At 39.5% G+C, this 15,201-nt stretch overlaps 1 protein-coding gene across 7 annotated transcripts in view; it reads left to right on the top strand.

The window, feature by feature from the left end:
• The window catches only part of LOC147307946 (rho GTPase-activating protein 12-like), a 59,694-nt gene extending 49,158 nt beyond the window's left edge, over positions 1-10,536 (top strand). For 2 of the 7 annotated variants that reach the window (XM_086273634.1, XM_086273636.1), the window contains exons 9-19: positions 44-105; positions 2,578-2,659; positions 4,727-4,828; positions 5,687-5,785; positions 6,275-6,377; positions 6,728-6,847; positions 7,273-7,371; positions 7,564-7,641; positions 8,229-8,363; positions 8,742-8,847; positions 9,126-10,533. In XM_086273634.1, the coding sequence (XP_086129760.1) occupies positions 44-105; positions 2,578-2,659; positions 4,727-4,828; positions 5,687-5,785; positions 6,275-6,377; positions 6,728-6,847; positions 7,273-7,371; positions 7,564-7,641; positions 8,229-8,363; positions 8,742-8,847; positions 9,126-9,300 (1,161 nt within the window). In that variant the 3' untranslated portion in view covers positions 9,301-10,533. Of the gene's footprint in view, positions 1-43; positions 106-2,577; positions 2,660-3,504; positions 3,628-4,726; positions 4,829-5,686; positions 5,786-6,274; positions 6,378-6,727; positions 6,848-7,272; positions 7,372-7,563; positions 7,642-8,228; positions 8,364-8,741; positions 8,848-9,125 lie in introns of all 7 variants that reach the window. The other 5 variants (XM_086273639.1, XM_086273640.1, XM_086273637.1 and 2 more) reach the window with 3 other exon arrangements.
• The last annotated feature ends 4,665 nt before the right edge of the window (positions 10,537-15,201 follow it).

The following is a 15,201-nucleotide window of genomic DNA, read 5'->3' as shown; positions in this document are numbered from 1 at the left end:
ATCAATGTTAAAACTGTGTATTAATTTTTTTCCCCCTCTGCAGCCATCTGAAAAATGTGGAATTCTGAATGTGACAAAGATCACTGAAAATGGCAAGAAAGTGCGGTAAGTAGTAGTAAGTAGCATGATGATTAATATTATGGTTAAAGGGATTGATGAGTTTGCCAGTCAATTTCTCCATTACCCATAAAAGAATTTCAATATATGAGATTAAAAATAAACTGAAGCTGCCTCGCCATAGTTTCAGGTCATGTCTCCACATATAACCAACATTTGTGACACAAATGGTTCTTGTATAGTGCTTTTCTACTCAAAGCGCTTTACACAACTTGTGCATTCACACCAGCACATTTTTCTAGGTGCTTTCTAAGTAACATTCATACACATTCACACTCCGATGGATTGCAACATGGGGTTAGTATCTTGCCCAAGGATATTTAGCATGCAGGCAAGGAGCAGCCTGGGATCAAACCACCGACCTTCTGGTTAGTGGCTGATCTGACCCACCTGAGCTACAGCCACCCCTGTAGCTCAGGTGGGCTTACACGTTCGTACCTGGACTTTTCAGTCCTTTAGTGTGTGTGAAAAAGCCGATGCCTATTTATGACTATTGGATTTATTTATTTGCTTTTTAAATGGAGCTTCAGGCGACAATGTATTTGCAGAGGTACTCGTTTAACCCGTCTTCTTTATTTTTGTTGGTGAACGACTTTGCTGTGTGTGATAATGGTGCAATGAAGACTGTAGGAGAGACAAGTGAAATATTTTACACAGTGAAAAAAACTGAATTATTTAGTAGAACTAAACTACAGAATCAGCTAATGTTGTGACTTAACACCATTTTAGCTCTTCAGCTGATATCTCTGCCACTACATCAAATAATCGTGGTCAGCCAAATCAGTCAACATTGTACATTGTCAGTGTGTAAATGTTTCATAACACCCGGCGCTCCTGTTTGTCGCTTACACGTTGTGCATTATGGAGGTTGGATATCACTACTCTTATTAGGTGAAGGTTAACCTTCTCTGCTGCCATGGCAGCAGTGCCGCAGGGGGATGATAGGACAATCGAACTATAGAGAAAATCCAACCCCAGTGAGTAATACTGTCTCAGTATTATTATCAGCACAGCAGAGGGTCTCTCTTATTAGGCTAGTCCCCTCATGATTTAAAAAATAATAATAAAAGCTTTTTTGCACATTTCCCTGTAAGTTGCACCAGGAATCATTGTGTTGTTAAAAAATAGGCCACAATTTGTCCAAATTAATCTGCTTTCTCAAAGAGGGTCCACACTGGAAACAATTAACTTATGTAGTACTTTGTGGCTGATGGTTGGTCAGACTCCAGTTGCCTAGGTAACCCTTGAAAGTATTTACCAACCCTGTAATGTCAGTCAGCGGTATCCTTTGCTCTCACTTTTTGTGAGAGGAAGTTGAATAAAGGACCTACCTGCTCAGCAGAGGTATTTTGCCCATCATTATTGAATGTTTGACGTTCTGTAGTCTCTGGACACCATGCTGCTGCTAGGACATCTCTTTACTGTCAAATATTTCACAGCCTGTCTGTGTAGGTTCTGAGTCATCCAGGGCATGGTAGTCTATCTTAGAAGCTTTTTTGAACTTCTTCCCATATGAGTATGAGTATCACAGCCTGCTATGCGACGCTGATGTAATGTGTTTAGCCCATGCAGATGTTTTGTTTTTTTCTTTTATTTACCACATTAGGGTTTCTTTGTAATGATAAACTTAAAGATTGATGCATGCTGTCATTACTTTTTTCTTTATAAATTCCAAACAATGCAGCATGACACACGATACTGTTTTTCCAATATTTTGGAAATTATTTTGTTACACCAGTTGAAATACAGGCTATAGACGCCATTAGAAAAAAAAATAAATTAAATGGACGTAGCTTCTTTCTATGAAAAGTGAAGCAAATGTAGAAGAACCTGAACTTGCATTCTTTTTATTAGCCACAAGGAGGATAGCTAATAAAAGGCTGCAAAAAGACTTAAGATCCTATCGAAGTATACGAGAAATCGGCTCATACATTTCACCTCAGTAAACATTTTCCAGATGAGTTAATGTCCTCAGTCACTCCTCTCAGGTCATACTGAAGTCTGTTTGATACATGCTGGTCATTCTAAAGGTCAGAAAGGATGTATCCAGGTTATACTATTTGGTTTCTGATGGGCAAGTCACTGGCCAGAGCTTCACAGTTAGACCCACCCCTTGTTCATCACATTCGCTTCAAAAGCAAGACGGCGATGCTGATGGCAACGATGCTTATCTTAAGACTTTAAAACTAGACTTCATAAACTTGTGGGTGATGTTAAAGTGACTATGTCCGTCTTTTACCCTGTCGGATGAGTGGAGGACAAAAAGATTGAAAAACAAAAAAGGAGGCAGTTAAGTACTCTCAGTAAATTAACAATAGAAACGATCCCGTGAATGTTTCTCCAATTCTTTTCTGTCTTGCATGTACATGATGTAGTTGTCTCTAATCTCAGCACTTGTTTTAAGTACATGAAGTATGTTTTTTTTGTTACTATTATTATTATTATTTACATTCATTACAGGAAGAACTGGACTTCTTCCTGGACCGTCCTCCAAGGTTCAACGCTCCTGTTTGCCAAAGGACAGGGAGGTGGAACTAGCTGGGTGAGTGATAGAAACTTGCTGCCATTAAAAGCTGTCGTTTCGTATCAAAACAGAGCCACACACTGTTTTGTGAACATTAAAGGCCATTGAAAAGAGTTACTAATGTGGCTCTGCTGCTCTGTTGTATTGAAAGACCTCCTTCAGGGACTTTTTCATCTGAGTTCACTTTCTTACGCTTCTGACACAGCCTGTATCGAACACCGACTTTCATGATTAGATGTATGCCCAGCAGTATCCTTTTCATTATGTACAGTTCAATTTTGATTGCAGCTTTGTTAACACAGTCCATAGCTTCATACATTAGGGAATATTTTGGAGGTAACCTCTCCTTTTGGTGAAGTCTCACTAACTCAGTGAGGCCTGAAAAAGGTCAGTCTCAGTGGAAAGGTCGTTCTGCTTATTTATAGTGCAGGTCAGTTCCTTTGATCTGAAGGGCAGATGTAGGAGTGTTAAGAAACACTGTGTGCATTTAAGCTTTTGAATTGGATGACTATCTGGTTTCTGTTATCTCAGTCTCAAGGGCAGCCTGGCTGCTAACTGTTCCTTTACCTGTTGGATATAGTTAGCTGGTGGTTAAGAAACTCGGTGACAGGTTAAACTTCTGAATTAATTAAGCATGCCTCTGTATTCTGTACTTATTCCCCTGCATCTGGGGTTATTATATAAACCCCATCTCTTCAAAATTTGCACAACATTTTTCAGGCTGTTTGTTAGGTCACTGAGGGGGAGTTGAATATTCTCTCTTCTGTATGTGTCCTTTTCTTTCCATGCCTCCATCTCTTTACCTTTGGCCTCATCCTCCCATCATCCTTTTCTTTCATTCCTCCCTCCATCCCTCTGTTCAGCCATACTATCAGAGCGGCTACTTCCCTGAATTGCTCCTGTCACTGTTGAGTAACTGGAGGCCGTCAGCTAAGAAACAACCTGATGTCTCCTTTGGCTGCTCAAGGCTCAACCGAGCCTCCTCTGTATGTTCTTCCTCCTTCCTTATGCGTGCTTCCAACTCTTCCTACTTCTCTGCATGCCATCTTCCTGCTGTCTGTCATGCTCTGACTAATATTCACTGGCATGACTCAAAAAAAGGGACAATATTGCTGTCATTACTTGCTAATCTCTGGGTTGACAAACAGGATGTAGATTTAATTTAATCATAGAGTTGTTTGGTTAGAAATGGAAAACTGGGATGGAGATCTGCAGGGCATCACAATTATTGATTTCTCACACAAGCAGGATTACCTTGAGTTTTAGATGTACTTGTGCAAACCAATCTTTTCTGGACTGCCTTTGGTTTATGAGCTCCTGATGTGAAACGAGTGCTACAGGTGGATTTTGTCATTTTTTTTGTTTTTGTTTAGCACACAGGAAGACTACAGATCAATCACTGGAGTTACGTTTTATATGCATGTGAATTTGGATCAAATGCATGTTTTTTTTGTTTGTTTGTTTTTCTTATTGTTTAGATTTTTTTTTGATTTTTTTTTTTAAACTCTACTATCAAAAAGTCATCAGTCTCGTCAGCCAATTGGCTGAAGGGTGAAGACACCTGGTGTGCCAAGAAAAGGAAATACTGAAGCAAAGTGTGTGCAATTACATTGAGTCCCTAGTACTGATTTAGGTGGTGATGGGCACTTTACTCTATCGTAAAGGCAGTTGGACATTTTAAATGTTATTTCTTGTCTTCCTTTGAAGGGAAGTGCATATTTAAGCCTTTGTTTTCAGCAGTAAATTAGGCAGCAGAGCACTGAGTAGGCAACTAGGACGACCACATCTAATACACTTGCAAGGAAAAAGCTGAAAATACAAGTAGTACAACTCTCCATTCATATTCACCATTAAGTGTTTGGCCTCGACTGAAACTATTCTTCTGTTTTCTTCCTCACACTTTAAAAGCTAAGAAAATTTTACAGTTGGGCAGAAACTTGACTGACGTGCGCACCGTTATCATTTGACTTTTTATTTTCTTTGATGTGAGCTGTTGCATGGTTCAACAATCAAAGAAAAAGGAGACCCCTGTATATAAGCAGGCCCTCTGTTTGTTAATATGATTGTTTTTCTGTCTCTGTCCAGTTTGGAGGCGGTCAATCGAAACCAGAGTTCACAGTGGATCTGAAGGGCGGCTCAGTGGACTGGGCTTCCAAAGACAAGTCCAGCAAGAAGCACGTTATAGAGGTGAGGGAGATCTTAAATAACATCCAGTCTTTTGCTTTTATCGCTTTTTATGAGGCGTCACTGTTTTTACATATCATTTTTTATTCAGAATCAAAATAAAATCTATTAACTGTAGACCAAAATCTCTTGTTCGCCTCTGTCATATTATACATCTGTGCAAACATTTTAAAGAACTTCAACTATTGAAAAAGCTACAGCGTTGAAATCGAAATTGTAATTTCTTTTAAACATGAGAAAGTTAGTAGCGTTATTTACAGATGAAATAAACACATTTTTTACTTTATGAACAAACGTTGAAAACATGAGAAAGGAACAAAAAGCCATCACAAACAAAAAAATCCAGCACTTACTCCTGAGCTTTTATTTCTGTTTATTGTATCAAAAAGCGATTGTGCATGTTGTTTAACATTAGTGCTTGGGTGTGCCATGTAAATGTGCAAGATTTGGCTATAATTTGTTTTATGATTTTCCTCTGCTGTCCCCAGTGAGTTGCTAAAGCATCTAAATACATAAATGACAAAACAAACACAGCCAGTTACTGAAACAGTAACATGTATGTTACTGCAGATTATGACGGCTTGCTTGATTGAAGTAAATGTTTCATATTCAGGTGGAGAAAGCATTGAGTGATGTTAATATTTCTCAGTTATGAAGTATAACAGGTTTTTCCTGGTTTAAGCTTCTCTGGTGGGTCTCACAATTTCTTATATGCAGGACATCCAGCAGTTATTGTAAAATGTTTAGAGAATAAACTATCGCTCTGGTGGATTCGGATGTTTTGTGATTTTAATCAGTAGTCAGTGCTGCACTCACAAACTCAAAATGTTTATGAGAAAAACGATTTGTGCCTCTCTGCAGCTGAAGACTCGTCAGGGAACAGACCTGCTGATCCAGTCAGAAAACGACAGCGTCGTCAACGATTGGTTCAAGGCGCTGCAGGACACCATCAGCAACCATGTGAGCAGCAACACCTTCACTCTGTCAATATAGTTTCCATCTGTTTCAAACAGAATAAAGTCCATTATAAATCATCTGCAGTGAGAAGATTTGTGGTTCAGCATGAAGGAATACGTCCGGGTTTGACATTGTGCGGGTGTCTGATAAGAGAAACAAAGAGGACTGCTGTGTCGCAGTTACCTTTTTGCTCTGAGCACAAACTAAACAGCAGCTGCTCATTTTTACCCACTGAGGGAAAACGTTAACCAACAATAGGCTTTATGGTCTGAATGAAACGCAATTTCACATTTATGGAAAACCTACAACCAGCAACTGTAAGGGAAATAAACACTTCAAAGCTACATAAAAGCAGAGTAGCATGAAAATTAAACCGAGAAGATAGAGAGTTTATTGTTTTCTTTCCAGAGGCCAAAGAGCACCTTTTGAGACTTTTACAAGCGGTTGTATCTTATTTCCTTGTGCGTGTATTTTTTTTTCTGTGTGTATTAGGCCAGTGAGTCTGATGACCCCATAGAGGCGGACATGCCCGAGTCGCCTGGTGCGGAGAAACATGACAAAGAGAAAGACCGCAGAGACTCCAAGAAAGCCAAAGGTGTGCATGCTGTTAAATGGTGGGATTCATTCATTCAGGGTGTGATTCGAGAAATAAAACGTGACTAAAAATGACTGAAAGTAGCCACAAATCATCACATGCCAAATATTTACAGTAGCAGTAAATGACTAACGTGCATGACTCCTCTAACAAAGAGCAGAAGGGATACATGAGTGAAAGCACAAAGTACAACAACAAGCCTATTTGGTCAAAGGCCTCAGCAACCTCATCTGCCCTCCTTACCCTATAAAACAATAGCTTATCAGTTTCACTCCTCCAAAACATCATGGCGATCAGCGTGCTGAGACGAATGGTGGATAACACCGTCCTGTCTCGTGTCTCCTCCACAGCCATGAAGCCCTCAACCAGCATGGACTCCGCCGAGCACAAGAAGACCAGGCACAAGCTGAAGAAGCTCCTGACCGGCCGTCCCACCCTTCAGACCGTCAAGGACAAGGGATACATTAAAGGTGCCAAAGAAACAACAGCAACACTCGAAATGTTTTCGGTTTCATTTCTTCTGTGGAAAGTTGAAAAGATGTTACAAGCAGCAAAGGTTTGGAAATGTGATGACAGCAGTAAAGAAGCACACATCAGTGCTTTTTTTTTTTTAACCACCGCTTGCCGTTTAAGGTTAGAGCCGTACATTTGGATGCATCACGTGAGCTTTGGTGTGTTTCTTGTTATTTATTTTACTTTTAAGACTTTTGGCTTAAGACATCAGAGTCCAGTTTTCACACATAAATCAGGAATTTATGATTCGTTTTCGCCTTCTGTACCTTAAACTCTAATAAAAACTAAAAGCACTGAAGTACCAGAGGTCTAATGTTGAGATCTGAAAGCAAACTAGTGTGTTTGGTCTGTTTTATGACCGTTCTTTATTTTCTGTCTCCAGATCAGGTGTTTGGCTGTGCTCTTTCCAGTTTGTGTCAAAGGGAGAACACCACGGTGCCGAACTTTGTCAAAATGTGCATTGACAATGTGGAGAACAACGGTGAGTAACTTTGCTGTTAAGAGAAAATCATTCTACTCTCTGTTTTCTTCCCTGTCATAAAAGAAAGGTGAGGTTTACTGCCTACTGAAATAAGGTGCGACTGTGGTCTCCTTTTAGCTGATTGTGCTTTTCTGCTACTCAGACTTTAAGGTTAATTTACAGATACTGATAACCTGGTGTTGATCCCTGCAGGTCTGTCGGTAGACGGGCTGTACAGAGTTAGCGGGAACCTGGCAGTCATACAGAAACTCCGCTTTGCTGTCAATCACGGTAAGTGCCCTTTGAAACTGCCTCTGCCTTTAATTGCAGAGATACCACTGAAGTGAATAATGGAGTAAAAATGAAAAGTAAAGACGAAAAATATTCAAAACGTACTTTTTTGTAATAATAATCAGTTAAAGAGCTTTTAACACGATTTTAAAAACACAATTTGATGTGTGATACATCACCTATTTATGGCACAACACTTTACAAAGCATTAAATATTCTCACTTTTTAATGTAAATATTTCTTTAAAGTCATGTTAAATATTGTCAAAGTTCTACATTAGGAGTACAGGTAATCTGGTAATCCCTATGAGCCAAACGGAGCTCATTTTCAAATTTTTTTTCAACCCTATGATTTTTATGGTGTTGATGTTCTAAGCACACAGCTCTCTAGAAGCTCCATTGACCTTTTGCTCAAACCAACCAGACAAAAGCTAAACAGAAAGGAAGAGAAAGCTAAAACTGCTTCATTCAGGTCATAGATGAGCATAATATTTTACATACAGTGTTATACAAGATATTTTGACTTGAATTCCTTTCTTTTATTCTCAATAAGATACTTAAGTGGTGTTCACATGTGTTTGTCACCAGATGAGAAGGTGAATCTGTCAGACGGGAAGTGGGAGGACATCCACGTGACCACAGGAGCCCTGAAGATGTTCTTCAGAGAGCTGCCGGAGCCCCTCTTCACCTACAGTCTCTTCCACGACTTTGTCAGCGCCATCAGTATGTGTCTCTGTATCTGTAAATAAATGCAGTGTCACTGTAGTATCCCTTAAGTGGAATCCTGTTAACTTTTTAAACAGCTGGTTCACAGCACCCAAACAGCAAAGACCCAAACTCAGTCAAGGACTACAGCTCCTGGGTTTTTATCCAGGGACTCATCTGTATTTACTGTAAGGGTCTGTAAAGACAGGCAGGGTCAGCTGCAGTCACCAAACCTCTCTCTGAAAACGCTTTAAAAATGAGTGTCAGTGAACCGAAGTGCACTTTTTCTCATCATTGTCTCACTGAAAGTAAAGATATGTTGGATTTTGTACTGGTGAGCTGGTGTAACTTTGTGATGGATCCAGACTTTGATGGATTTTGTCTTTTGTTCTGCAGAAATATCTGACCACAAGCATCGAGTTCAGTCGATCAAAGAGCTGGTCAGACAGCTGCCCAAACCCAACCACGACACCATGCAGGCTCTCTTCAAACACCTCAGGAAGTAAGAGCAGCACACCATGTTATTGATTTTTCCCTGATTGATTTTTCCCCTCCTAGGAAAACAAAAGTTAAATATTAAAAAAAATCATATTCAATCATAAGAGGGCTTCATTCTCAACATGAGCAAACTCAAAGGTGTTAAATAATGGAAGAAAATAAAAAAGATTGATCTACTTGATGACTGCTCAGTTAATTAACAAATGAGTACTGAGCACTCTTTGGCTTCCATATTACCTTGCACGGTAAATAACTGACAATGGGTTTATCTATTTTTTCCAGAGTGATTGACTACGGCGAGGAGAACCGTATGACGACCCAGAGCGTCGCCATCGTATTCGGCCCCACGCTGCTGCGGCCTGAAACGGAGACGCTGAACATGGCGGTCCACATGGTGTATCAGAACCAGATTGTAGAGCTTATACTGCTAGAGTATGAGAGCATTTTTGGAAGGTAGATGCCACAGGATGAGCTTCTCTCTCTTTTTTTTTTCTTCTTTTCCTCTCCCAGTGCAGAGCTCTTCCTAACCTAGTGTGGCAGGCCTCGGGTCAACCCGGCCCAGCCTCGCCCTGCCCCGGTCTGGGCCAGCTTATCCTGAACTCTTACCAACCTGGCTTCTCTGGTTGCTGACTTCTCCGATCTTCAAAATCTTAGACCAACAAAGCCAACCGAAAATATACAATGAAAACATCCATAACTATCGACCAAAAAGTTTGGACTCTTTGCACTTTTCAGTCTCGTTTTCTCCCGCAGCTGTATTTGTGCCACTTTACTGCAAAGGTGGCGTCCTTCTGTCCTATCACTGGATTCCTAAAACTATTATTACTTACTAGGCCAAGCAAGCCTGAACTACTGCACAGACTGACTGAGGCCAAAGCAGCAGCAGCAGGTCCAGTAGGCTGTATTTACAGATGAGGCAGCAGTATTGGGGGCTTATGATGCTGGATGCAGCTTGTATGTACTGTACTGTAAATCTCATTACTTGTATAGTCACTCCTGTATGAACCACACTGAGGAACCAACAGAAGGAAACCAAACTGTGGACTCTTTACCCTCGGACAGAAAAGGTGAAACATGCTGACGCTGTAACAAGAAGAGGAGGGAAGAATATTTTTTGTTGTTGTTTTTTTTATTTTGTTTGTTTAGTTTTTCTTTTTTTACATTTAGTTTAAGTGGATCATTCCCCCTCTCTTTGAATCTGCTTCTCTGTATTTTCTTGCTGAGAAACAGGACCAAGGTCCTCTGAACACATAAAGGTTATCGCCTCCGGTATTGCATCTGCACGCCACCTTCTTAGTTTTTAGAATAAATCATCTAACAGTGGGCAGAACATCATCTTGGGGGGGACAAAACAAATTAACGATATTGTACAGTGTTTGTGCGTGTGCATGTGAATGGGGAGGGTGGATGGATTCATGAATGAATGAATTAAATAGCAATATATTGTAAAAATAGTAAATATAAGTACGCCTGGAGTATTAAAAATATATATGATGCAAGGGAGAAATCACTATTGTGTGATCATTGTGTAACCAACAGACCTGAGAAATAAAATTATGAACTGGGATGTGGAGGTTTACCTTTGAGTCAGTACTGTTGGCGTCTAACTGAATTAAAGACCTCAAATAAGAGATATTCTAAATCTTCGTTCTTTGTTGATTTTGCACTTGTTCATGCATTTTAGTCACCGCATCACAACACAGAGGGCTGGGTAGGACCATTTTTTTAAAAACTCAGCAGCAGATGGACATGGCAATTGTGACATCATCAGCTGGTTATTAAATACTCTAGCTGAGGATTTTCAGTATTGCTATTTTGCTGTTTGGATCTGTGAGTGAGAAACTGAAAACGGTGCATGCTCATAATCATCTACCTGTCGATTACAACCCCGATCCAGAAAGGCTGGAATGCTCTTTAAAATGGGAATAACAACAGGTCACATGTTTATAACTGTGTAGCATCCTAGCTTCTTTTAGTGATCGGCAAACATCTGGGAACTGTGGAGACCAGCTGACCTTTGAGAGAGGAATGGTGTCCTATTCTTGTCTGACAGTCCTCGGTCGCTGCGTCAAATATTTGGTTTCATGATGGTTTCAGATTTTGTTCAGCTGATGAAAGGTCTGGACTGCAGATACCCAGACTCCTCTATGTGAAGTCATGCTGTTGTAATAAAGGTGCAGTATGTGGTTTATCATTAACTTCATGAAGTATAAAAGCCTCTCCCTGAAAAAGACACCTAGATGAGAGCATATGTTTCTGTAAAATGTACAGCAGTGTTTGTGTCTCGCAAGATGTGTAAGCTGCCAATTCCATAGACACTAATATATGCACCCCATCCTCTCTTGGACCAAGAGCTGAGAACCCTCGTCCCTCATCTTCACTCAAGAAGGTGCAGCATCCATGAATTGTAAGAATTTGACATTTTGGCTTGTTTGGGGGTTTTGTTTTGTTTTTCTGACCACAGAACAGTTTTCTACTTTGTCACACATCCATTTCAAATGAGGAACAGTCCACGGAAGATAGCGGTGGGATCATATTCACATATGGCTTCTTTTTCTTCACGGTAAAGCTCGAAACTTCTTTTTTGGTGGCACAATGAACTGTCTTTACCCCTGTCCTCCCACTTCCCTCATAGTTTCTGGAGGATTTCCTGAAACGCACCGATTTCCATGACACACTCATGCTTGTTTTTATGTACTGGGGCTCGAGGGCCCAAAGATCCATTTTGCATCTCCTTGCTCACAGAGATTTCCCCAGATTCTCTGAATCTTTGGATGATATGTCGTATAGATGATGAGTTGTTCAAACTCGCCACTTTTTTTTGTTGAGCATTATTCTGAAGTTTTTCCATAATTTGTAGATCCATTTTCGGTGGAATGATGGGTGTCTGCCCATCTGTACTTTTGAGAAACTTTCTTGCTCTTTTTAAGCCCAATCATGTTAGGGACTTGTTGCCAATTAACCTTGTGAATATTCTTCCAGCTGTTTCCTTTTTGGTTCTGATTACCTTTGTTAACACCATTCCAACTTTTTTGAGACGTTGCTGCAATCGAATTTAAAATGCGTTAACATTTTCTTTAGTCTTAAAATTGGAAATGTTCAAAGTTTAAACATTACAAGTCATTGCATTCAGCTCTTATTTACATTTCACACAAGATCCTTTTTTCTTTTTGGAATTGGGGTTGTACCAGTTAAGCCTGTCATGAGGCACAAATACCCGGCTTTATTGTCCTTTTTTACTCTAATGTAGACTAGAATTTGCAAAATAAATCACATGTTGCATTAAATAAGACTTAGAAATTTGAATAAAAGCCATACACTCATCAGGAAATTGTTTCCTGAGCACTCAGACCAATGAAGTCAAAGGGTTGTTTTCCCAGTAGGCTTCTATCCGATCAGCCTTTTGCTCTGCCCCCTGCAGGCCATTAGAAAAACTGCAGGGTTAAGACACTTCCACATCAGAGTCAGTTCTCAGACCCAGAAAGTTGATCATCTTTTATGAACAGTCTGTATTTATTCTTTATATTTGATTCAATCTAATTTTCTGTGAAATTAGTTTTGTTCTCAGAAGGTCATATATTTTATTTATCATAGATTTTAATTCATCCACAGTGTCAAGAATGTGACATTTAAACTCACATTTTCTGCGTATAAAAACGTCAGAATAGGTATGGGCTCAAATTGTGGTCATAAATATTTTGTACTTCCAAATCAGTTTTGTATGTGTAAAAAGAATTTGTGTGTGCATGAAAAAGATTTGTATGTGTAATGTGTATGTGATTGGATTGTTAAATTTGTGATTGACATGACATTGGCCAATCAGATGAAAGGAAGAAAAATAGGGTCAAAATCCGTACTTGTAACTTGAAACTTGAGTGCAGAGTTTCACACATATTTTTTTGGCTAAGTCCACACACAAATCTTTTTTACGCACAGACAAATTCTTTTTACACATACAAAACTGATTTACAAATACAAAATATTTATGACCACAATTTGAGCCCATAAATAGGCCAGGGCAGGGCTGTTTACAGGAGAGATTTTGACTTTCTGTTGCAGCAAAACAATAGGTAACTAATGAGTTCAACAATGGCTGCTTTTTGATCATGGAGCCAGCAGGCGGTGTGCACAGTGGGGTTATAGAAGCGGAGCACTGTACTGCAACAAAGCCTTAATTAAGGTGATGAATCCCCCCCGTGAATTTCCTGCTAATGAGACACACCTGGTGGAGAGTAGTGAAGAGCCACAGACCTGCTTTATTTTTCTTTTTATTTCAAATAGTTTAGGTTGTCTTTTTTTTTTGCACTTCTGCAGGCTTCAGGATTTCATGCTGATTAGTTTTATAATTCAAAACCTCTGAATGACCGCAACCCTGAGGGGAAGTTATCCAGAGGTGTAGTCACACCTCCCATCGCAGGACTCACGGAAGCAGACACGTGTGAAATAACGTGGAGATCAGACAGATCCATGCAGCTCAGAAACTGTGACTCTGCCGATATGATGTGCAGGCTTGTACAGACATCCAGCTCACGACCTGCGAGAGCATTTCATGTCAGAAACTCCAGTGCTCAGACAGAACGCTTGGTAAGACGTTTTCCACAGAAAGTGAGCGGATATTTTTATATATGCTACTTTACTGTCAAGAGAAATGATTCCAGGAGTAGGTCATGTACAGTCTGTGTGCTACTCAGCAGGGAAATAAACATAAGAAGTTTTAATTAGAAATATATCAAGGTCATCGAGGCTGACACCTCTGCTTTGTAGTCACACATTGGATGATTTGTGTTCGCACTAATCAGTGTTTAAAAAATGATCAACATGCACACAGATGCAGACACTTGCCTACATATGCTATTCTGCATGCTTTTAAACCATTTAAAATTACAATTCATAGTTTTATATGTGAATTATATAATGTTAAATTACTATTAAACAAATGACTGACTAAAGTATTTTAGGCTTAATTTACTTCAACCATATTCCATATAAATCAGGTATCATACAAAAATAAAAATAGCTTCATGAATATGACTTTAAGGACTTAACAACATTACTTCAGTTATACTACACCAACATCTCTGATACATTAGCACTAAGAGAACACTGAATGATCTGGTGGTTTTTGTCCATAAAACTACTCGTCTAAGATTACCACAAAGTAAAAGATCTCTGCAACATTTTAGGCACTATTGCCCCGATCAAATCAGTGAGCTGAGATTTTCTATTCTAAACATGAACTACTGTTACAGCAACAGACACGGACTACTGCTGACCCACACAACAACTCAATGTCCACTATGTGAAGGAGCCAAACACATGCCTGCTCCTCTCGTTAACTGAGATAAACTGCTGGCACATTTGTTTTACATCTATACTGTCCAGCTCTTCTGGTGGACATACAGCAGCATTGTTTAATCTCATTTGAGTCATTGTTAACCTTACCCATCTTTTTAGTCTTCTGAGAACACTGAAGCTTCTTTCAGCCTCAGTACATGCATTTTATCCTCAGATTAAAATTATTATTATGTGCCTGATGTGCCTCACCTTTGACCCTGGCTCTTCCCCTCCGACTGCACTAGGACATATTGCTACCTGATAAAATAACACATTGATTCGTGCCATATAAAAAGTGAGACATGTCAATTCAGATTCTTTGTCAAATATACACTAATGAATCAATTTACACCAGCAGCCTAACAATTGTTATGATGATAAATACTAGTTAATCTATAGCACCAAATCATCAGCCAGTCACCTGTGACCTTGCCTCCTCACCTCTGAGCTACAACATGGCAGAGCTGCCTCTGTCGCCTGACAAATAGGACATACATGACAATAAGAATAAAATGTGCAGCTGCTTCAGTGTTTCTGTCAATTTGTGCAGATCTTGACTCATCAGTAATGTTTGTAGGGTGAGTGCATTTTTAAAACAATTTGTGCAAACTGCACTACAAGGTGGATATTTGCAAAATCATGACTACCTCATTATATTTTGTCTCAAAAATCAACCCTATGAATATGTCAGTGCCATTAGGATGAAATTATTGTGTCACCAACATTTTAACGTTAGACATATAATTTTAACAGCCTCTGTAAACTAATATCCTGGCTTGCTCGAGGCTGCCGTTTTCTCTGACAGCTTCAATCAAAATTAGAAATGCTACTCTGGGACTGAGAGAACTAATAGTGCTGCATGTTGTGCAGTTAGTTTACAAAACACGTTATTCATGGTTGCATACAGTTTTAGACTGATGTGGGCCAAAGCCTGTTACGTTATTAAGACGGACACATTTTATGAGTGAACTTGGTTTTAAGTGACTTACAGGTTTCTTTGAAAAATACTTTCTTATATCCAGGT

This window comes from Aulonocara sp. 'chitande type north' Nkhata Bay, linkage group LG18, assembly GCF_057382095.1.
Source record: "Aulonocara sp. 'chitande type north' Nkhata Bay isolate Kocher_YH1m ecotype deep benthic linkage group LG18, A_spYH_male_GT1.1, whole genome shotgun sequence".
NCBI lineage: Eukaryota > Metazoa > Chordata > Actinopteri > Cichliformes > Cichlidae > Aulonocara > Aulonocara sp. 'chitande type north' Nkhata Bay.
Note: the sequence above shows the minus strand (reverse complement) of the source record. Positions and strands in the feature narration are given on the sequence as shown.